Raw genomic sequence first — 25369 nt, 5'->3', positions numbered from 1 at the left:
TAGAGCAATTGCTAGTTATAATAATAATAATATTAAAGATCTGATTCTTCTTTGGTGTATTTATTAAAAATTCACCTTTTTCCCTCCAGTGACCGCCACTTTCTGGAGCTTCCGGTAGCAGTACTTGGCATACGTGCTGATGGGAAGTGCTAAAGACAAAAATACATAATTTATTCCTACTATTCTTAGACACAGGAACTGCACAGCCTAATCATTGACAGATTTACATCTAATGCATCAAAACCTGTTTTACAAGTTAAACACTTTGAGAACCAAGTCACTTTTCTTTGTCTGGAACGTGGTTCCATATTGCTCTGTAATAGTTGTTATGGCACCAGCGCTCATGGGATCACAGCGGCACGTGGGGAGTGAGGCACTTCAAAATGAGTCACTTTTTTAACAATGAATGAAAAAAGATTTGGTTCCATCAAAAGTGTGGAGGAGGAAATCCAGCATGCACATTCTGTTAGTAGTGACTCATCAGATCAACATGTGAAATGGAGGAGAGGAAAAGACAGAGGGGTTTTCTACTAGGCTGTGTTTCATCAATGTACTGTTTTGTCTTTCGGTTATGTAAGAGCCAAAGACCATAAAAGTAGACATTGCAGAACATTTTCCATTACTTAGAATAAATTATATTCACAGATATCAATTGATGTCAGATTCTGAGACAAACTCCAGACTTGTAGAATCCTTAAGATTTATTGTACATTCAGAAACTTTAAATTTATAGCAGTCTGTGCTCAGTATTTTAGAGAAACCACAGACTGTCTCTTCAGGATTTCTCTGGTTTCACAGAAGGGCTTCATAACTCCAAAGTTAAATCCATAGGGGGCATTTCTAATACCGTCACTACAGGCTTTACGAATCTTAACTAAAGGAGCCAGATGGTAAAAACTTGTGCGGCGATAAAAGCATCTTTTCTGGAATGTGCCCCAAACTCGACACCCCTTCAGATTTATGGCAAACAGGTGACACACATGCGTGTTGACACAACCTCTTGTTCATTTCCCTGCACCACACTGCAATTATGTTTAATGAGAGATATTGCATCATAAATTTGCCCTTGATCTCTTTTTCTTGGATTGCCGAACCTAAACAGTTAATTTACAGGGTAAACATACGAATTCGGCTTAATTCTGAATATTTTGCATGACTAAGTGCTGGTGGTCCGGCTCTGAAGCAACAGCTTGCACTCATTTGAAATGAAAGGCAACAATAAAGTGAAGGAAAGCCAGAGGAAACAACAATCTTTTCAGAGGCCACAAATGAGACCACACAGATCTTTGTGGTGACTCCCTATGTCAGAAAGATGAGTAAATTCCTGTTTTACAGCGGCCCCGTCATCAGGGCATTCAGCATCCCAATAAACTCCACAGCTGAGTCGGCCCTACTTACAGACCAGAGCTAACCTTCAGAATCCTCACATAGTGACTCACATCCATCTGCAGCGCTATCTGTGAAGTTGACCCACTTATCTGGACATCTGCCCATCAGATCCAACTAAATGACTCAAAATCATTGCAGGCCTTGAGCCATATCCTGCTCCTTCAAGAGGCCAGAGGCTGGTGCTAGTCTAATGATCCTGCTGTGACTAGAGATGGCTCATGAGTAGTTCTGCAGCGAGTCACTGTTATGCCATGCATTGCAGACAGTGAAAATCATTGTAAGGGATCCTCACTGTGGTCAATGCCACGGCTATGTGTAGGCAGAAATCTGATGAGATCATCAGGACCAATCATTGTGGTAATACTGTAACAAGGTCAAAGTGTCACCATATGGACCTACAGTCATCTAATGATTAGCACACGTGATGCGTACTGCCCGAAAGGGCTGATTATTGACCTGTCAAATAATCAGTGTTGATATTGCAGTGGGATGCACCCACAAATGAACAGTGTTGAGCAAGCTACTAAGAAAATGTAATGAGCTAAGCTAGCAGTTACTCTATATTAAACGTAACGCTACCACCCTGGGAAATGTTGCAAGCTAAGCTACAGCGATATGGCAAAAGTAGTTTCCTACATCTTAGCTTTTTTTTTTTTCATATTGAAACAACTTAATTAGTCAATTAGGCTTGCCGCGATAGACGGTGTTGACGGTGTTACCGGTTTTAAGCCCCATCACCGGTGACATCACTTTCCCACCGTGACACCGCGATGTCTTGACTTTTTTTTTTTTTTAAAGTATTCGTTTTTGCTAAAATATTTATTTGAATTAATTAAAAATAATCATTTTCAATTATTTAGTTATGAAGAGAGCATTATAATTAAAAATGAGCTGCGCAACGCGTGCCGTCACGTCACAGATCAGCAAGCATCAGGATTCCATTTAGCGCGTGTGGAGACGAGAACGAGTCAAATTACAGAAAAGCAAGATAATGGCGGAAGATTTGGTGTCAAAACGCAATGCAAAAGCGCCTGTTTGGCAATATTTTGGCCAATATATATATTAATGTTAATAAATGCCAATTTATAGTGTTTTACTTTTTTTTAGAGTGCTGTCATTTATGTAGGCTAAGGTCCTTTTTAAAGTTTTTATTTTATATTCGTCTCTTTTTATTTGGTTTTATCTTATTTAAACTTTGTTTAATTTATTTAAGCCTATTTTGTTTTCTTATTCGTTAATAAACGTTTTATTTGTTTGGGCCCACAGTTTGCCGATTTTCACTTTTTTCAGCCTATGCATGGGGTTATTTTTATTCGTTCGTTATGCTAATAAAAGTTCTGTCTATATTTTATTCGTTTATTATTCTAATAAAAGTGCTGTCTAAATAAAAGTTTAGCCTATTGTCAGCGAGTTGTTTTTTTTTTTTGTCCATTCCAGCAATTGACGCTGAATTGCAATTGACGCTTATTTCGAAAGTGAAAGTATGTCATTTATGTAGGCTAAGGTCCGTTTTGAAGTTTTTATTTTATATTCGTCTCTTTTTAATTGGTTTTATCTCATTTAAACTTTGTGTAATTTATTTAGGCCTATTTTATTTTCTTATTTGTTAATAAACGTTTTATGGTTCTTATTTGTTTGGGCCCACAGTTTGCCGATTTTCACTTTTTTCAGCCTATGCATGGGGTTATTTTTATTCGTTTGTTATGCTAATAAAAGTTCTGTCTATAAATAAAAGTTTTATTATCAGCGAGTTGTTTTTTTTTTTGTCCATTCAAGCAATTGACGCTTATTTCGAAAGTGAAAGTATAACGCGCACGCATTTAAAAGCTATTTAACCCCCCCGCCCTGCCCTCCACGGTGACACCGGGATTACCGGTGTTGTCACACGTCGATTAACCGGTGGGAAATTTTCCTCACCGCGGCAACCCTATAGTCAATGCTATCTCAGTGATCAATAAAACTGTCAATTAAAATATAGACAGGCATAATTTGTCAGTTTAATTGTTTATTCAACAGCTGTTCCAAACCAATTTAGCAAAAAAAAACAAAAAACATAACTATAAACCATATAACTATCTATATAAAACTATACTAAAACCAGGTGTCAAGAGTGTGTGCATCTTTTTCCATTACGTACATTTCTCACGTGTCAGCGTTTGATATTGGTACAGTACGTGATGTCACACCATACGGAGCAGAAGGTGGTGGTAATGCATCAAAAAGCTGGTTTGTAAAGCCCTATTTTATTTCTCCCCACATTCCAAATTTTTTGTTTTATTTTGTTTAATATTTTTCTGGACTCCCATTTTAATGGTTAAATAAAATTTTAGTAATCAAAAACGTGTAATTAATTGAAATCATGAAACGTATACAATTTAACAATAAAAACATTTCAGTACAAATCATCTTGTAAAAGTGCATGTACCATTATATGACCCCTTTAAAAATCTCTCAAATGTCAACAAACTTTCCTCTGAACAAAGTGACTTTGAGGTCAATATATTCTTTTTTTTTGTTTTGTTTTGTTCCAAAATGTGTCTCAGATAAGGAAACAGCCATCATTAAAAAAACATACCTTCAGCTTCCTCCTCTGAGCTCTGTTTTCTCTTCTTCCTTGACTTTGAGTTCTTCTTCTTAATATCCTGCTGGTCCAGTATGTACAGGGTTACTGCAAAAGAGACGAAAAAAAAAACATTTATATATAAAATACTGCTTTGATTTGATTAATATTTTTTAGAATACATTTTATTACATTATATGCAAAATGTATTAAATCACAATTAATTGCATGTTAAGAGGAAAGATTATTAAAAAAAAGAAAAGTCCTTTATTTGATCAAATATACAGTAAAACTAATACTGTTAAGTATATTAACATTTAAAATAAAATTGAAAACCTAATTTATTCCTGTGACGCAAAGCTGAATTTCCAGCAGCCATTACTCCAGTCATCAGTGTCACATGACACTTCAGAAATAATTCTAATATGCTGATTTGTGCTCAAGTAACATTTTCATTTTATCATCAATGTTGAAAAAAGTTTGCTGGTTGAAACTGTGGTACATTTTTTTCTGGATTCTTTGATGATCATTATAAAAGTCTTTACTGTCACTTTTGGTAGATTTATGCGTCCTGGCTAAATAAAAGTATTATTTCCTTTAAAACAAAATATTGCCCCAAAAATTTGACTTTGACATGCGGGGGTGTTGACAGGATGTGTTCTTTCCATTTTTAAGATGTCTTAAGTTTCAAAAATGTGTCTTGAGGCCTTCCGTTCCATTCAGTTGTGTTCATGTCACTTTTTTACAACACAAGAATGTGTCCTGCGTGAACAACTTCTTGATCGTTTGGCGAGACACACTGCCTGGAGCCTAGTGTACGGCTCAGTTAGCAAGATTATTTGATGATAATATCATTTGATTTTTAATGAACTGACACTCACTTTTCTTGTCATTGCTTGGCTCCAAGTGCCTCTGAATGTAGCCTTCCAGGTAGCAGCAGAACTTGGGAGAAGGAGCGAAGAAGGCGAGGCACACAGCCATTAGCTCCCAGCCAGCTGCCAGACTGCGTGGGCTGGTGTTGCCTGTGGTCTGCCTCACGAGCTGGACATAGAGCTCATCCCTCAGGCCCTGCATGCCCCAACACTTAGTGACAATCAGGAGAGCCGCGTGCCGCCGGTCCAACCGTGAAGGTCGGTCTCCCATGTATGCCTGGACGAGCTTAAACATCTCGCAGGCTTCTTTGCGCACAGTGCGGTCGTTGGTCATCAGCATGGGTTTCTTGATGGAGCCGCGGTTCCATGACAGCATGTTGGCGATGGAGACTCGACGGCGGAACAGGCCCTGGGTGTGCATGTTCAAGTGCTTGCTGGCCCAGTCGGCCATGTTGGAGTCTGGGGGTGGTGGCTGACGGAGGGTGGCGTAGGATAGCTGGTAAGCCCCACCATCACCTCCCTGTAAATTGGTATCGCTGGCTACGTGGCGATGAGGGCCGAGTGAGCCTGTTCTGTTGTCTACCATACCCTTCTTTCTGCTGTCCGACTGAACCTTTGGCTCCAGTGTTCCCGCCTACACAGGAGGAGAAAAACGGTGAGAACAAAGCTATTCATAAATAATCTATTTCTCTACAGCTTCAGTTTGTTCCAACTGCCGTTTACTGAACTTGACCCTCTGTTATGTTCTGCAACAATTGCAGTATCGGCACCTAAAAAATCCAATCCACTCTATAGATGAAGTATGACCAATCGCTGACAAAAAAAAAAAAAAAAAAAAAACGTTTCTCCTTCTATGTCTCTAAAAAATAGTGCAAATCCAGCAATGCCCTCATTTTGATCCCTAGAGGAATTTTGTCCTGTAATAAGGTCCCTTATGTAGCCAATGCCTCTCTTACTGAAAGCTGCATTCCAGTTACAAAATCTAGACACAACATGTGTGCCAACTTCACTTTTATACCAAATTTAGAATATTTAGGACACTGTGGATCAAACTGACATAATTCATAGAGGTCATTTAAGCAATACAATTAGAGTTCACTTTTGTAGAAACAATTTGGGTCTATTAAAACCATATGGTTTTTATTTTTATGGTTTTAAACTTAAACTTACAGATCAGTATTATTTAAGCATTACTTATTTACTATATATATTATATCTTCAGGTTTAATATTAATATTCATACAGAAAAATATCTATTTAGATTTAATGTATTTTTATTTCACATTCAGTGATCGTAGTGCATCAACTTGCAATTGTTTTATTTCAAATGGTTGCTAAGGCAACATTTCAAATTTCTTTGTTTTAGTTTTTTTAAGTTTAGGTTGTTCCTCTAATGCATTTAATTTTATTTCAGCTTTATTTCAACACAACACTATTTTTATAGTTTTAGTTAACAAAAACACCACTGTTATGGATGGATTGCCCATGGTTCCCCATGACACAAGAAACAGAATCATAACATTTTTTTCAGATTTTTTTCTCTGTGTATTCACGATCATCCGCCAAAGGTTTTGGGAAGCAGCACATTGATTTTGCCAGTGTGGTGAAATGGCTTATACACCAGGGAATGAGGTGACCTATGATGTCATCAGCTTATGGAACAATCCCCAGCAGGTTCCAAACCCCTATCGACTGCATCGTAGACACAAATGGTCGGTACAGTGACCATGCCTTTCCAGGACCCAACTGTCCCGTCTGTGTCAGCGATGCGACCATATGGGCCACAGTAGCCATCCTTCCTGCTCAATAGGTGTCGTGTTTTGCAGCTCCACTACGTTCTGGCATTTCACCCATTACCCTAGCAGTTCACCTGGGTGGGGTGGGGGTGGGGGTGGGGGTGTTGTGCGACGAGAATAGATATCATTGTCTCTTTTTAAATAGTTAAAAAAAACAAAAAACAATCAGTACCTAATAAGTCTCAAAGCCCTAAAATAATTGCTTTCATGTTTCCAGAGATGATTGGATCAAAACCCAAGTAGTAGTTCTTGAAAGCATTTGAGAAATGCTTTCCTCTGGGCACCTGGCTGTTGAACAATGCAGATAAAATTCATCACTGAGGGAGGACATAATACAGCTTTGCTACGGGTCAGAGCAGCAGTAACCGTTCCTTTGAGTGAAATTATTGCCCTTAACTAGAATCATGTGCAGCCGAGGAATTACCTCTAACTTGCCTGACTGCAATGTTGAATACAAAAGAGAAAGATGTTGTTATATTGCCTGTTGCCTCTTGTAATTTATGTTTTAGACTGAAATAACTAAAAGACTGATGTTTTACAACACTATTATGTTATAATGGCTGGTGTAAGGTGTACACAATACTCTGTTTCTAATACAGACCACAGGGGGGAAAAAAAATCTGACAAGCAAGAAAAACTTCAACCAAAACAAAACGCTCTCCCAGTAGTCCCACATAAAGATTAAACAAATACAACGTCTGGTTTTTAATGATGCTGAAACGCAAGATCTGTGGAAAAGAAGTGTGTCAGAAGTTCATACACATATTTTCTACAAGACTGCAAATCTCTATAAAATAACAAGGGAAAAGCTGTAATAAAGCTGAAAAGGGACGTGTAAATGTTAAGCTCATTATAAGTGATCGTTTACCAGAAGATTGCCAGTAACATTTTTTTTTGTTAATATTAATGTATTTAAACTATAAATATACTATTATTCATTGTTAAATGTGTCATTATATGTAGACATTAACGTTAAAGGGGTAGTTCACCCAACAATAAAAACAATGTTGTTTAAACAAAAATAGTTTAACATTCCAGAAAATCTCAGAATCTACTTTTATGGATAAACTATCCATATAATCAAGGTTAAAAGCAGTGTTGATAGTTAGTTCAAGAGACCAAACGTAGGGCTGTAAGATATAGCTAAAAAATATCTTTAGATCTTTAATTCACTGATACCGTTTTATCGCTCAACTTTAACCAAACTAATGTTAACGAATTGAACTTTATTGTAGTGTTACCAAGTCGTTTCTACCAAATAAACAACTAAACTTAACATTTGTATGATGTACCTGTGAAGGGGGTCCAGCAGTCTCAGGTAAGGACAAAGTCAAACTCTTCTCAAGCGTGTCCACCTTTTCATAAGTCCGCTTCTGCCGTCCTGGAATCTCCAGAGATGTTAAGGCCAAACTGGGATGGTTACTTGTCCTGCTGTGTGACCTGCTGCAAGATGCAACGTCCTCCCTGGAGGAGCACCGACCCACGCTGTGCGTGCGCTGTGAGGAAGAGTTCCCAGACATCTCAGAATCCAGACTAGCTTTGGTCTCCCGCATGGTGTTTGAGCGACTGACAACCTCTCTCATCTCTTCCATCAGGCGCTCGTTCAGGGCTGTAAGTTCCCCAGTGCTGCCCACAGACCCGGGTCGGCCCTGGGTTCCAGCACCTATCCTCCTCCTGCTTTTCCTCCGAAGGCTGGGAGATGGGCCGGTTGAGTAACCTGAGTCCTGGTAGCTAACGGCGGGAGGCGGTGGTGTGGAATAGTCCTGAGACCCTTGGCTGCCCTGCCGGCTGTGGTGCACTTCCATAGCTCTGAGCACACTCACTTCGAGGATCCTCCATGACTGCTTCTTCTCCAGGCTAGTGGGCTCCTTCTGAAGCCCCCTTGTCGGGAGAAGCACAGACTCGGATGTTGAGGTCGGAGAAGGGCAGGGAGAGGGGACTGCTGAGGTGGTAAGGAGCCCTTGTTTAGGATCAACATTCACCATGTGCTTGATACACTCCAAGCCTGCTGGACTATAGTCTGAAGGGTTCCTCTTGTGTCTGGATCCGGTGTGAGACTGAACCGGGTGCTGCAGGAGTTTCATCTTCTGAAGGCTGTGATTGTGTCTGGATGGGCCATTGTGTAGGTGAGCACCTTCAACCTCCATATCTACTGGAGGCTCGTCGTAAATGGGGCAATCGGATGATGGGTCGTCATAGAGACTTGCAGTTGCTCCATATTGAGGAGATACTGGCCTAAGTGAGCTGGACTGTGGTCTTAGAGACGCTGTAGAGTCCCCAGAGGTCACAAGGCAGAAGCTGCCATTGCTTGCCTTCCTCAAGTGGTGGGCCTGCTTTGAGTCCGCTGCTATTTTTCCTCCTGGTGTGGTTTTGTAAGACTGAGGGGACAGCATGTAGCCTGAAACAGATTTTACACTGCCAGGATTGAGTGTGCAGGCACTATGGTCACTGGCTTTGCTCTGTGGGAGATGAAGGGAAGCAGCTCCGTTCGTTCCTTTTGTCTGGCTTCTGCCAATGCTGCTGACCTTTACCAACATGGCGGCTTTGGATCCAGGTGAGGGCTGCCACCTCTGGGATGTGTCTCTTGGTTCTTGCCTGTAAAAAGTAAAAGTAATGCATTTTAGTTAGATAAATTAGAAAATAAGAGCCAAAAACAAGGAAAGAATTCATAAAACACTGGAAAGCAACACAAAAGAAGCAGTAAAGCAAGTACAAGTAACTTTGGTAAAAATCTAACCTATGAAGCCAAAACCAATCGACTTTATGATGCCTTTAACAAGTCCAAAACAGCAATCTCCATGGCTGTCTTTATCATCCAGACAAGTCTAGTTACATTCTCAGCAATTTAGGGAAACTAAGGGTTTGTGAAGAGTATAAAATGCCTATTTAAACATCCATAATGCCATTGTCAGGAAAACAAAACCATAATTGTTCCACTGAAATAGACTTTAAAACACTACAATGTTGGAGTGTAAAACAGTTTTGTGGTGAAAATGAATGTGGTTCCTTGAATTGTTCTTATTCAAAAGTTTGCCTACAACATGCTATTGTCACTACACCAATCTGCTTCTGTTTGTAAACCCAACAACTCCCACAGCTTCAGTACTCCTAGACAGTGTTTCATTCTGAAGACAAAAGATCTAATCTGTTCACATCAGGCAAACTAATCATTTAGACACTAATGTACTCGCACTATTCCCAACAGAATATTTTCTGACGTGGCCTCATAAATCTTCTGCATTTGTTATTTACGCAATCTCCAAAATTAAACAACAATACGCATTATCATAGTAATTTCCAATAAAATATTAGAATGTATAGAGTGAAACACAAAATAAGTGATAAAAAGAAAGTTAATAACTTGCAGATATTCCCTAATCGTATAAAACAAAAAAATCCAAGAAAAGACAGTAGTAAATACTCCATTTACCGTTATTGTGTGAGGAGATGAACGCCTGTCCTGTACTGAAAGAAATCTATGAGGGATATGCTTTCACAGGGCTTTTATGTACACAACTGGATATCACACTAAAAAAACCCCAAGAAATCCTCTGATAAAAACTGCTCAGGGGATTTTTAATGAGTCACTTCTCAAATGAAGCTCTGGTCCTGGTTCCTCTTACACCTCAACATTGCATAAACATAAACAAAACAGACCTACCCTATCAAACTCAGAAAAAAAGATAAGAGATAAGAGTTGTCAGACTGTAGGTAAACACTTATTTAACCATGACACTGACAATTATAATCCACTGTTACATTTTGAAACAACACAGGACCATTGCTGTGGAGGAAGCTCTTCCCTTCTGTTCTATTCGCTGAGGCATTTTCTCTCATTAGAATTGTTCCCTTTTCTTCTCATTTCTCACATTTTTTAAGATAAATAGCGTTTGAAATACCAGACAGGTACAGCATATAGGAAGCCTGGAAGTCAGCCATCTGGCAGAGCCCCAAGGCAATTGCAAAGACTGTCAAACGTGACAACACAACAATCAACAATGTTCAAAGTCACACTGTCTCACAGATAGAAAGACTTGACACTTGAATCACAGTGTGAATGTTTAGATGGTGTTGGTTTTCTCAAGGTAGTGACAGAGGGGGTATTGCAGTATAAGTGTTAGCCACCAAAGAGAAGACTGTAAAAAAGTAGCTGCTCTTTCCTGTGAAATTCAGCCTTCTGTGTCTGCCATGACACAATGACATAACATCCTTACAGGGTCAATTTAACAATAAGCCAAAGTGATGGGCATGATTTCAGTTTGCTTAAATGTTGGGAAAACAACGCTCTGTAATGTAGAGTTGAGTCTCCAATGTGACACAGAAGATCCAGGAAAGATGTAGGCCCACAGATTAAACATGCTGTTGTTATACGAGTTCTGCCGATGTGAGAAAGCAGGCAGCTCAATTTCCTGTCACAGGGAATGACTAGTAAAAAGCTCAAAGGACAGACTACACAGCACAAAGAGGAAATACTAATGCAGATATAAATATACCGGCGGATTTACTGCTGAACTTATGAAACATTACTCAGAAAGGCAAACGGCAATGCACCTTCAAAAGTTTGGGGTTGGTAAGATTTTTTTTTTAATGTTTTTGAAAAGTATCTTATGCTCACCAAGCCTGCATTTATTTAATTAAAAATACATTTAAAAATGTAATATTGTGAATTATTATTAGAATGTAAAATAACCATTTTCTATTTTAATATATTTTAAAATGGTAATTCCGGTGATCTCAAAAAACATTTATTAGTATTACCAATGCTGAAATCAGTTGTGCCACTCATTTTTACTTTAGATTTTATGATTATACAATTTGTTTTCAGGATTTCCTGATGAACGGAAAATTCAAAGAAACAACACTTATTTGGAATAGAAATCTTTTGTAACACTATACAATTCTTTACTGTCACTTTTGATCAATTTAATGCATAATTTCTGAATAAAAATCTTTCTTTTTCTTTTTGGACAGTCCCCAAAATTTTGAATGGTAGTGTATGCTCAAGTGGAAAATAGGGATTTGAAACACATGACTAAAATAACCACTGTGATTAACTATATGTTAACAAGATGTTGTTGTTTTTTACCTGACAAACACCAGTAGTAAAGGAGAAACTGACATGTGTCAAGATTTTCTCTTTTTAAAAAAACATAATAATAAATAAATTGAACCTAAAAACATGGTCTGAATAAACAACATACAATAATTTTTCAAAAATTATACAGTAAATCAATGACTTTTAGTTCACTCGGACATGGAATAAGACACTAGTAAAACTCAAAACCTGTTTAACCCTTTAGAAGGCCTGCAAAATTCTGCAAAATTTGCCCGAAACGCCTAAAAAAGACCTATCCAAATTAAATTGCATGCTGTTCTTGAACCATTTGGAGTATATGCATGCTTTTGCTCTCTTTTGAAAGGTGACACTCAGAGGTTTGTTCCTAAACAGTCAAAATCACTGTAAGTCCTACTGGTCTTGAGTAATATAACTTTGAACACAATGAAAAATGACAAAAAAATTCCGCCTACATTTTTTTTGTGTAAACAGATGCCTGCAGATAACTACAGCTGGGAGCTATTAGCTGGAAAACACAACTGGATCACAGCATGAAGCCTTACCAAACAGAGTTTAAAATTTGATGATAATATCTAAGAAAATGAGTGTTTTACACATGTTTATCCAAGTGTATATCTAGGCGCTTCCCAAAAAAAGCCACTTGGAGACTCCAAATGACCCTTTGTGAACATAGACACATAAAATGCTGCTATTCTTGAATGCTTTACTCTACGGTCATAATTTTGGGCTCTAATGAAAGGTTACACTTAGGGCTATCATATTCCTTTGCCAGATTCACTGTAAATATTGATGACACATAGTAACTGAAGCATAAACACATTATAGTGTTTTTTTTCAATTCTTGAAACCAAACTTTCTACAAATAAAGAGACAAAACAAGTGCTATGGTACTAAAACACTTTAATATTAGAACTCAAACTACACACACACACACACACATATATATATACATATATATATATATATATATATATATATATATATATATATATATATATACACACACACATATATATATACACACACACACAAAAAAGTGTGACGACCTGCAGTGCTGTGTCCAGTGATATGCACAGGCTTGGAAAAAAAAAAAGAAGCCAGTTCTCCTCTGCATCTCACCCTCCCCGTCCACTTGTTGTTTAGCTGTCAGAACCTCTCTGGAAAGATAAATGATGGGGCTCCTCTCCTGATAAGGTGCTGTCATTCTGTTCCAGTATGTTGTTTTTTTCTGACTGGCTCCCAGAATTCACTCAATTAATTTTCAGATGATGGTCTGTGATATATAAAAAAGGGAAATAAGTTAATTTACAAAACATTTACATTATATGTGTGTGAATACAAAAATAAACAGAAACACATGCACACAAAGAACCAGGATTATGCAGTTCATGAGCGCACACGCACATCATGAGCAATAACATAAACACGAGCGCACACAACATAAATTAGCAGATAAATGTAAACAAACACACAAGACATGTATGTTTTGTGTGTTTAGCTATTTCAACTCACAAAAAGGCCACATAAACAGTGCCTATAACGTTACGAGCGCACACCAGAGAAACTATAGCAGGTAGCTAATGCTACACGCAAAACACAAACACACACACACGGCAAAAGCTGACGCCTCAACTGAGGCATGTGTTTGTTTTAGTACACCTAAACCAAACACATGTCTCAGTATATAGAGTCAAATATGGTGAGTAATATAATAAAACTTACTTTTCGTGACGTGAGTACCGTGGCCACCATCCAAGATCCTCTGCTAGTGCTAACCAGACAACAACATCGATTGCTCTCTTGCTCACAAATGTCCTCCCACTCACCACGGTCACGGAGAATACACTGTTCAATCACTTCTTCGAGTAATAAGTGCGTCTTTCTAATTATCTTTGCCATTTCACATCTGTTACCTCCTTTCACTCACCAACGCGTTCAATGTTGTGTTTACGCACAAGCGCGAAGAGGACCACTTTCGCTTTACGCACGAAATATAACGTAATCGGACGATTCCACCCACTAAAGCTGCATTTCAGTCTTTTCAGAAATTCATTGGCTATCAGAAAATAGCGTCATTTCATTCTCTATTGCAACTGGATAGATAAACTGTCACTCAAAGAGAGGTAGGTACAGATTTCACCAGGCGCGCTCGTTGGTTGTTGGAACCTCTGAAGACACCCCTAACACTCGCCGATTGGCTAAAATGACCTGTCAATCAATAGTTCAGGGGTCAGCGGCCATTTTGACATACTTTTTTCTCCAATGTTTACGTTTCAACTGAAGTTAGACGGATCAATAGTGATAGTGCGTCGAAGTTGTGATAGCGCTGTCGGCTAACGCGAAATGCTACTATTTACATTCCATGGATGTTTATTCATATATACAATTGTTTTGGACTAAAAACTTCTTCAAATTGGATTGTATGGACGCTTTTCAGTGAAACCAAACCATTTTTGTTGGAATGTAAGGGATCAGTGGACTACTTGGTGAGTTTCTTCCAGTTTGTGTTGGTTTGTTTTGGCTGTTGGTGGTCTGACAAAGAGACAGATTGTGCCCGCTGTGTTGATTGTATCTTAAAATGGTTTACGTCGTTCGAATCACGAGTTTCTCAGCTTTCCAAAGATATGTATTGTGTTTACTTTTGTGTTTGTGGAGCTTTGTTTTTCACAAAGTTAAACCTATAAACCACCCTGTGGGTCGTATACGGGACGTCGGAACACTAATGTCTCCAAACAAACAGTAAGTTTATACATTGCCTTGAAGCCTTTGGGTGAAACTAGACACATATTGGTAACACCCTCTGACATTTAAATACAGATGACAAAGTCGAGGCCCCACACAAATTAGTAGTTACCCATCAATTTCAAAAGGACAAACAACAAGAAATGTCCAATAAATAAAGCTATTTTTGACATCTGAACATATCTATTGTCGGCAGAATAACTTTATACGGCGCAAAATAAATACCTAAATTCAGTTTGACTTTTGGATTGTTTGCTTTCTGAAAATAGAAAAACTCTATAGGATATTACTCTTTATTTTTCCCAATACAAGGGAGTTACTACAGCAATCAAGACTTCTTGTCCCTGACGCTAAAGCATGGCACCAAAACATGACGTGTTGCCAACTGTATTATACATACCCCTAGTAAAAAAGTTCTGTGTGACCATGAAAGTGCAGAAGAACAAAACTAGTCAAATGAGAGCGGAAGAGAAAAACTGAGAAAGTGAGAGAGTCATGGGAGACTGCTTTGGTTGGTATTAAAAACAACGCTGGCATTCCTTCCACTGATCACTCAAAGGCGCCGGGATTGTTTAAATAGCAGGACAATGCATGGTTGTTAAGCGTCATGGCAATGGTTCTCTAACCCTAATGTTTTATAATAAGATCCTTGTGGTGTCTGTGTGGTTGCTACCAAGTAGACTGATGAAAGACAACCTAGCATTTTAATGTATCACTAAACAAATGTCTTTTCAAATGTTGAGATTATACCAAATTCTCATGTGTACATTATGACAATTCATAGATGAATTAGAGTTCATTCACAGATTTTATTACAGACTTTGTGTAAAAGAGGTTAGCATGAGTAAAAAGCAAGATAAGATTCTGTAGAGCCACTCAGGCTCTAATTTAATTTGGCAGTGAGGAAAAGTATCTAACCTCATTATTTTATGAATGCACTGGACTTTCCATGAGTATCGGAAAACATAAATCAAGACAATGTATTCAAAACTCTTCCCCAACTAAAGAGGACAACTGAAATAATGGGCTATTTTCATCGTAAGGACAGGAAGAGGAAGTATGGTTATAGCAAAAAAACCTAAAACATGACTCATAGTTGATAATCATCTTCAACAGATGTGAAAGTCTTGGCACCATTAACATACATACACTATACTGCTCAAAAGTTTGTGGTCTGTGTAAGTTTATTTGAATGTTTTTGATACAAGTCTCTTATGCTCATCGTTCAAGCAAGTGATAAGTGAAATATTATTAAAAATTAAAATCACTGTTTTCTATTTGAATATAGTAGTGAATACTGTAGTGGCAAAGCTGAATTTTCTGCATCATTACTTATTCAGTTCATCATTCAGTTTCACATTGTAACGATCACCAGTGAGTGCCCGGGATAACCATGAAAGGGCAATCCAACCCAGACAATCCCCACATGTCCACATACTCTATTCCCCAGACCATCATCCATTATTATATTCACCTGTGTCTCATTATCCTGTCAAGCTCACACTATAAAAGCCTGGTTCATTCCGTTAGTCTCTGCAAAGTCTTGTATGTGTCTCACTGCATTTGCATCCTGTTTTCTCGACTCTCCGCCTGTTCCCTTGGATTTCTCTCTTTGCCTCAGCCCTGATCTGTTATTGTTTGTTTGTGTATGACCCTTGCCTGTTACATCTTTGGATTACCCTGTTCAATAAATACTGCATTTGGATCCTCAACTTTTGTGTCTCAGTCAGAGCAGTACGCGACACACATGATCCTTCAGAAATCATTCTAATATTTCCGTAAGAAAAATTATCAGAGTTCTTTGATGAATAGAGTTTAAAAGAATAGAAATCTTTCATAACATAAATGTCTTCACTGTCACTATTAATCAATTTAATGAATTCTTGCCAAGAAAAAAAAAGGGATTCAAATCTTAGAGACCCTAAAATTGTGAATGGTAATGTGTAGTAGAGATAACATTCTCTCCATTCCACATGTTTTAATTACTTCATCAACACTGAAAATGATTTGATTTTCAATATTTGCTCAATGAAGCAAATAAAGGTCTCTTGAGGACTAGAGGACTCAGCTGTTTGTAGACAGCTGAACACCTCTCACTACTGAGCCAGTGAGTCTAGCTTCTTCACATACCACACACGTGACCGGCCCATCCTCTCCCTCCACACCCTGCTCTCAAAAGACTTGAGAACAACTTAAGCAGATAATTCAAATTATTAAGAGCAATATAACCTGACCACAAACAGGGTGGGAATAACTAATGGCTCTACAAAATAAAAGATTTATTGGATATGCCCAATTATGGTTCATTATTTTCGACTTTCTAAAACTAGCGTTTGTTTGTTTCACACCGAACTTGTGGTGTGTGTATATTCGGGTGTCTGTAACCCCGGAAAAGAAAGTCAGAGGGGGGCCGGCTCGGCATATGGACAATGAGATGGCTCTGGAATCTCGGCACTAATCTACATCTGTTGATATGAAATTAGATAGCATGAGAATGCACGTCTCTGGTTACAGCTATAAAAACTACTAATTCCCTCACGAACAGGGAGCATACTGTACAGAGAATAAGCCATATTTCAACAGTGTGACCAAAACATGTGGATAATTCGTTTTAAAGATTTTTTGTTTTAAAGAAAAATGAGGTCCCAACAACTAGAGAAGCAGTTCTGGTCAACTACATAAATACATAAAGAATCATAAAGGTGAAAGTAAAAACTTGTTTCTCAGAGTTTCAAGTGGAACCAGTGGATCATGGCAGCAATCTGTTCTCAATGTATTTTAAGCAACACCAAAGGCACGACTAAAATAAAACAAAACAGGCAAATTGCTCTACTTTCATAGACGATCTGTGTTAGGCCACTAATCTAGTTTTCAGAGAAAAGGACTGAGGTAACAAAAAGTGTGACAGGCTGCGCAAAAGATTTAAGGAATCTCTTTACAGTTTAATGTTTATGACCATTTAAAGGTAAAAGCATGAAAAAGGCCAAATGATTTCTGAAATATGAGATGCCCCTTTAGCAATACTCCCTAAGGATATTAAACCACTTAACTGTCACCGTCCCACAGGTGGGACGTTTGCCACTATATTTTTAAAACAATAATATTTTAGTAAATACCTTAAATAATATTGACAAACTATATATCATTTTAAAGCTTACAATCTCTAGTTTCCATATTTGGTGACTGATTTTCAAAATATAATACAGAGGAGCCATAATTTATCAATATAAAACAAGAATATTTTCATACTCATAAGGCGTGTTCAGACCTTTATTTTAAAATAGCAGTAAACATGAAAAATCATGAAAAAATGGTAGATACCTCAGTTTGTTTTCATGCCAAAAGTTCAAAAGATAGAATCCATTCAATTATTTTGGAAAAAAAAGGTCTGAAAAGTTTAAAATAACAAGAAAAAAATAATAAATTCACCATTTGTGACGTGGCAGCTAGCTATGACTTACATGCGTGTTCTTTGTATGTGTTTCTTAGAGGTTCAATTCATATCAAAATCTGCCAAACTTCCCATACTACTCCTAAATAGGATCTCTACTTCAGCAATTGTATGAAAATTGTGAAAATAATGGTTCATATCACTCAAAACACGAATGGAAATGCAGACGCCCTTATATGGGCAGTAATGGAGTCTGATTGTGCCCTAGTGAAAAAGTTTGGTACTGCGCTCAAACAAAATCTTACTGAAAGCTCATTTTTTGAGATATCAACCTAAAATTTGAAACACAACTTGTTCAGATTTTTGGCTTTGATCTTTCTGCCATTTTAGAGTAGCCCAGGTTTTGAAAATATATATTTTATGTAAAATATGAATAATTAACATTTTTACATTGTACATTTCCATAAACTCAAACTTCTATAACTTTTTTTCTGTTTCACTTTCTTAATTTATTTACTTCTACAAAAATCTGCCAAATGTCTTCTTTAAAACAAGACCAATCATATGTCTATATTCCAAAGCATTCTTGAATTACAACCATTTATGTTCGAAATGTGCATTTTCATGTCTATTCAAAAAAGGGGGGGTGACAGTTAACAGGTTAATGGTGACCTTTTCCCTCCAAACATAAGCCTATAATAGCCTATAAAAAGACCAAATAATTCATTTAAAATATTCTTTTGCAATCTCACCTATTTATTAACTCACAGATATTCCCCAACACAAGTGAAAGTAAGCACACAAGACCGGCAAAAAGGAGTGATGCTTCTCTTTTACAGCTTTCACTTTTGCTATCTAACCAAGCTGTCTACACAGCAGTGTTCAGGCCCTTCTGAGAAATCCCCATAAATCCCAAAATCATAATGACAAATGTTATCTAGGCTATGGCATGCAACATTGCCGTACTTAGGCCTAGTTATCATTAACTCCCCCCCAAAATCATTTCACTCTGACGAACATGCCATAAAAGACTTCTGTCTTTAACTTTAAATATCAATGCATATTATTCAGATCTGTCTCAACTAAATCATTTGTCCACAAAGAAAAGGTTGTATTAGGCTGGGTGTTCATTTAATGGCTTAAATCCCACTTCAGTTCATCCTATGGGAAACCCTAACAGCTGGTCCTTAGGGATTTGCGTGCTTAACTAAAACCCTTGTCTTCCTATAGCAGCCACTCTGCCTGGGGTCCGTCTGCAGGACAAAAGAATTTAGTGACCCCTTCACAACTTCCCCAGGTCATCCCTGGGTTACGTTACACCATTGCGTCACACAGCAAAGGAAGCACAGAGATGTGCTCTAATCTCCAATCTTCTCGCTATGGTAACCTACTAAACGGCTGAATGCTAGATAACACACAGAGATTGTTGAATCTAACTCTTGTGATCTCTAGTGCAGATGTGGAAAAAGTAAGCTTCCCTTTTCTCGACACTCAATAACTTTCACAAAAACACCCCCGCCCCTGCCACCTATCCATCATTTAAACAGTATCATATTGTATGTGTGTGCCAGTGTATTAGTGTTTGTTTACAAGGATTTGGTTAGCATGTTTACAAAATTCTCTGACTAGGGTCATGCTCTGCCTGCCCGTACCAACGACTGCGTCCTGGAGGGGCGGGAGTGATGACTACCAGATAGCACTTTTGTTCATCAATCAGGGGAAGCTGATTGTCCCCAAACACACCATATGATAACACAGATGGTGCTGTTTAGATCATCGTCAGGCTGATATTTTATGACCACTCCCTAGGTTTTATTTTTAGACAGACAAACAAATGAAATCGTCACTGGAGACTCTTACCCCTTGATGTATGAAACAATAACAATGAACATGTCACAACAAACCAATAATTATTATACCGCAATTCAGCAAAATAACCTTTTCCTCATTCTGGTATAAGCATAACTGGGACAGTAAGAGACAAAATAGTTTTTTCTATGGGCGAAATATCTAAAGATTTTGATACTGAAATTTAAATCAAAGACACTATTAAAAACTTAAAAGGCATATTAAAAAGAACATTAAAATTGGCACAATATTCTCAACAAAGGACTCACAATTAGACTCACAAAGGATCCATTTATTTGCTCAAAACTACAGTAAAAAATATATTGTGAAATAAAAATTAGGCTTTAATTTCAAATAACACTTTTTTAATTTTAATAAATTTAAAATGCAACTTTTGAACAGTACTGTATATCATAAATATTTAAAATATCTCCCAGCCCTACTCACAACCCACAAGTTATTTGAAAACAAGTAAGATATTATCACACTTCTAAATTAGGCACAATGCACTCATAAAACTATAGCTATGATCTCTGATTCTCTCGCACACACAGCTGTCTATTGTTTTGTACATCATATGACCTTTGAAAAATGTGAGTCATCCGTTAGGAGGCTTAGACGTGTGGGGTTCCTGAGAGAGCTATACTGTTGCTTGTGAGGTTAGAAACGAATTGAGGGCCAGGCGGTGGGAGAGTGGTTTGTTGCTCATCTAGTTTTACCTAAAGGTCAAAAATTTGTTGCCCTTCTAGTTTTACAAAAAGGTTAAAAATGTTGGGCCTCCCAGAGACAGCAGTCATGCATGTCTAAAGCGAAGACAGAGGACAGCTCTTCATAACACTCACCACTCAACAAGTAGCTCTGGCCACATGTAGCCACAATATTTCAAAATCCTCCCAAGTTTCAGTGGGATCCAACTGTTAAGATATCGGAGTCCATTAACTCTTTTTCCATGGGTGGATTTAAAAGAACGAGGGCCCTGCACAACATTTCCCTGAAATAGAAAGAACCGCTGTATATGCTGGATAATGTATACCGTGGCTTCAAGAGAGCTTTTTTTTGCGGGAAAAAGGGAAAGTCCAGTCACGTTCGAACCACAATGGTTTGGCTCTCCCTGGGCCCCGACCCCAGCAGCTTTCATCTGGTGGGGCCCAGAGATTGTTTTAGGAAAGAATGAATGGGCTAAGTATTGTAGTTCGGTAAAGCATAAGGCACTGAAATAACAGAGACATAGCTCAGTGCCAGGTGAAAAAGAGCTGGCAAGACTGGAATCTGGTAATGAAGGTGACAAGAAACAAGCAAACTCTCATAAAGCACTCAACTCATAAAGTTGAAATATCAACTTTTCACATTTGGCAGCAATTTATCTAAATTACTTCCTTATGAGTACATGACAAACAAAAACAAGTACAAGTTAAGCTCAATCGACAGCATTTGTGGCATAGTGTTGAACAAAAACAAAATTTCCACTTGTGCCTCCTTTTGGTTTACAGTGAGAAACTTCCAATGGAAGTGAATGAGGCCAATCTGTAAACTTAGCTCTGTCGCCATGACAATAAAACTCTAACAACTGCAAAAAAGTTATTTAAAGGGATAGTTCTGAAGAGAAACAGATTTAATTTATACCTTTATTCTAGGGATGTCACAGTACTAAAATTCCAGTAGTTGGTAGCGATACCAATTAAAATTTTACGGTTCTCTGCATCAATTTCAGTACCACAGCAAAATCATTTTGAACAATTTTTCCAATTTATTTAACAATTTGAAGAACATTTTAGATTCAATTCAATGACTTTATTATTTATGACAGTAAATTAATGAAAGCATTGAAGGCTACATGCTAGAAATATTGATGATATTGAGAATTATTGCTTATAAAAAAAATCAAGTGAAAAATAAGCAACCTTCTATGCACACATTATTATTAGTAGTATTTTTAATTAATGGAGACGTAGTTAAATCTATTGTACAGTAGCTTAATATAATTATTTCTGTCAATTTCTTTAAGTTAAACCAAACTTTTATTTTGACAGGTTGCCGCAAAGACCTTTGAGTTTCTGTGCGTGTATGATATGACGATAGTTTTTCTCAAATGAAACGGTAAAATGCTCATGAAGTGACTCTCGGATATGAATGGAATTATGAATCATGTCATCATATCGTGAGGCAGCAGAGACTGAAAATATGACTGAAGATAAGAATATGAAATATTCACATATAAACGTTAATCAACTCACACATCAGTTTTTGTTTTCTGATCAATTTTTATATGTAAATAAAAGCCTAAATTCAATCTGTTCATCAAATAAAGCAATTGTGTCTCTTCAGAAAATTTGGACTAAACTGCTCAATTCAGATTCGTTTTAAAATCTCGTTTTAAAATCCCCATTCATTTCCACTAAGTGCTTCAATATAACCTTAATTCTGTCTTTTTCCAAAGAAAACGAGGAACAAGTCAAAATTAATTTTTGGTAAACAACATTATGCCACAGGTGCTGCCAGTTGAGTGTAACTTGTACTGAACCCAGAATGTGCCTTTAAAGTCAGGGAAAATGAGAGTGATATTCCAGCAGTCGAAAAGAATTGGTCTCTGGTTACAGACAGTATTTTCTAAGGAACTATAATGACTAGACTCAAGATAACATGCAGAAAAAGCCCAGGGGCCTACCTGAGAGAGTCTTTGCTGCTGTCCGCGCCATGGGTGTCTGGCTTCTGTCTGTTGTCCATTTCTTGTTGTTTAGGCGCTTTGTCGGCACATTCTGGCTCTTTAGTGTAGGGCTCCATGGGTGGTAGAGGGGTGCATCTATCTTGACTCCCTATGGACTGATTACTATGTTTCCTTTCTTTAGTACCCCCATCAGTCTTGTGCTCAGATGCCGTGTTGCGTTTCATGGCCTGGAGCTGAGACAGAGGGACAATATCTGCACCCTGCGGCCTGTGCCACACGGTGATCCGGCCGGCAGAGTTGTAGTAGTAGAACCTGCTGCTCTGGGGGTCAAATAGCTCCCACCACTGGTTACCATCAGCCTGGCGGACAGGCACATCGGTGGGAGTGTCCCAACCACACTCTCCTGTGGCCAGATTCACGTACATGCGCTCTTGTGAACGAGGCTCCAGGATTTCCACCCAATCAGTGCTGAGAAGACAAAAATAGAATCAAATCATATTTAAATTGATCATATTTATTATACTAACAACAAAAACATGTATTGTCATAATATTGACCATTATTGTTTTACAAACAAAAGTTGGTATATTGGAATCCTAGTAAATTAAAATCAAAATCAACTCAAAATGGCACAGATATGCTGTTATAAATTAGAGGCTGCGCTTCATCAATCTCTTAAAGTGTAATCTGACGGATCTGTTATCAAGGGAATTAGGCCAAAGCAAGAGAGAGAATCACCATGTGTGAGAGTGCATGCACAGAAACGCTATCTCAGCACATCCATAATCCTATCAGGAGATACAGCCACGGACGAGGAAACAAAGTTGTGAGCTGGAAAGCATTCACGTATATTCCCATACAGACATGCACACATTGCGAGACAAGTCTGGTCACCTATCTGGTCACAGGTGTGCTTGTCATGGTCTGAAAAGCTCTCTAAGTCATCTTAGTGTCATGTGACTGCTAAAATATTTATAGATGACAGGATTGGAAAGAAAGGGAGAGACTAAAGACAACGCAATCATCTTGGAATCACATGTGCAGACCAGAGTTTCCGCTAGAAAAAAAGGGTGCCCGGCAGAGTTTTCGTTTTACGAACATTTTGATGATATGCCGCTCAAATATCGCCTCTTAATTAGTCAAGTTGAGGAAAACTGGAGGCAGGCTATGTCACTTAAATGACATAATCAGGCCATATAGAATGCAACGTGTTTTTTAGCCTAACTTTCAAATAGACTTAAAAAACATGAACGTCCGATTGGCGTCAATCAACGAAAATTGTTTTTACTATGGTTTCACATTCATAGTTTAACAAACCAATTCTCCTTCCCCACATAAAATATCTGAATAGTAGCCTATTGTCTTTACTCAAGCGAACTTAATTATACACTCTCAGTAGGGTTGGGTACCGAAACGCGGTGCCAATAGGGAACCAGTTCCGACGTAAACGGTAGGAAACAGACCAAATAAGAACGAAAATTTCGGTGCCTGATTTCGGTGCGCGAGTTTCTGTGTCATGAGGCACACACACGCAAAGTCTCTCGCTCTCTCCCTCTCCGCTGTGCATGCACTATACGGTTTAGAGCAGTCTGTTCTGTCTCGCATGCACGCTCTTGCTCGCTCGCTCTAGATTCCGAGAGATTTTAACTAATATGCGGGGCATCAGGGAGCCGTTATCAATATGCGGGAGACTCCCGGAACGTCTGCTAATAGCGAGGGGATTAATGAAGATGCCAAAGACAAAACATTCCAAGGTTCGGCTGCATTTCACGTGTAAAATTACGCGTAAGAACTAGAGCCCGACTGATATATCGGCGGGCCGATATTATCGGCCGATATTAGGCATTTTCCTAACTATCGGTATCGGCATTTATAATGGCCGATTAAATTAATTTTTTTTTTAAATGTGGTGCTTACTATCGACACCTGACGCATAGAACCACTCAGATGTTCAATGTCACAATATGCAAGAAACAATCTGTAGCTACTTCCGTAAAGTTGCGACTTTAAAGCCAACATATACAATTCTGAACCCAAATAAAGGTACTACTACATTTTACAATATGACTCAAACTCAAGTCAAAACTTTTCACCTCCGTCTGGGATGATGAATGGGGAAAGTGGCATCGGATGGAGCCCTAAACAACAACAAAAATTTAATGCAGCTTATTTGGGTCATGATAACCTATTATGTTTCTTTTGATCTAGTTTCCTAATGCAGAGAATCTTAAGTGTGCTAATTTAAGCCATGATGTGGTAGCTCAGACTATCGCTCACAGGCAGCGGGATTCCTTCTTTAGGCCACCCAAACCAGTGAAGGGCTCAATATGACTCATTCCGAGAGAGTCAAACTACTGATATTCATCTCATGTGGTTTAAACAATCGTGAAATAAACAAACACTTACATACTAGAATAAAACGCAAGATGATATGAACACTCAGATGTCTAGACATGTAGACACAGCTACTGTAAATTACCCTTTTGATTCTTCTTCAGCTGTTTAGAATGGTCTGATGATGCTCCAGTGAGGCATGTCAAGCTAGCTTCTGTGCCACTACAAGTGTGCTCCTTCTCTCCTGCCACATGCCCTCTATACCACTGGTTGGACAGAGAACAGTGTGTTTGTGTGTTGTCACGTCCATATGTCCATTTGTTCCCTGGGCTTCCACCCAAGCTGTGGCTCAGGATCAGAAATAGTCAGCCCACCTGTTCAAAGGTGCTTGAAATGTAACATAAGTAGTCCAACTGTCTTTATTGTTCTACTCCTTACATTTAAGAAAAAAAGCAAATACCAAATCTGTTAATATACAATTGCATCTGAATAAAAACAAATGTAGGTATACAGAGGCCAAGAGAGACTAATATACAGCTGGTGCTAGGTAAGCTGGGAAACACAACCCAAAACAACAAACTCAGCAAAGACATACTGGGGCACCATCTGTCGCCGACATACCAATCAGCTCATTTTACCTTCATTAACAGCGTTAAATATTTGAGCTTTGCCAGAGACACGGCAACTAACATAAG

At 38.2% G+C, this 25369-nt stretch overlaps 1 protein-coding gene and 1 long non-coding RNA gene across 2 annotated transcripts in view; both read right to left on the bottom strand.

The window, feature by feature from the left end:
- The window catches only part of arhgap46a (Rho GTPase activating protein 46a), a 35945-nt gene that overhangs the window by 2950 nt on the left and 7626 nt on the right, over window positions 1-25369 (bottom strand). Inside the window, exons 2-6 of the mRNA XM_039673987.2 lie at window positions 22341-22808; window positions 7910-9212; window positions 4831-5455; window positions 3965-4057; window positions 76-149 (exon numbers count right to left, since the gene is read on the bottom strand). Coding sequence (XP_039529921.2) covers window positions 76-149; window positions 3965-4057; window positions 4831-5455; window positions 7910-9212; window positions 22341-22808 — 2563 coding nt within the window. The remainder of the gene's footprint in view (window positions 1-75; window positions 150-3964; window positions 4058-4830; window positions 5456-7909; window positions 9213-22340; window positions 22809-25369) is intronic.
- Window positions 12578-14411, bottom strand: LOC120481542 (uncharacterized). Its single transcript, XR_005623331.2, has 2 exons — window positions 13417-14411; window positions 12578-12967 (listed from the first exon to the last, which is right to left on the bottom strand). It is a non-coding gene; the product is annotated as an uncharacterized LOC120481542 (long non-coding RNA).

Source organism: Pimephales promelas, chromosome 21, assembly GCF_988280905.1.
Source record: "Pimephales promelas chromosome 21, fPimPro1.hap1.1, whole genome shotgun sequence".
In the NCBI taxonomy this organism is placed as follows: Eukaryota; Metazoa; Chordata; class Actinopteri; order Cypriniformes; family Leuciscidae; genus Pimephales; species Pimephales promelas.
Note: the sequence above shows the minus strand (reverse complement) of the source record. Positions and strands in the feature narration are given on the sequence as shown.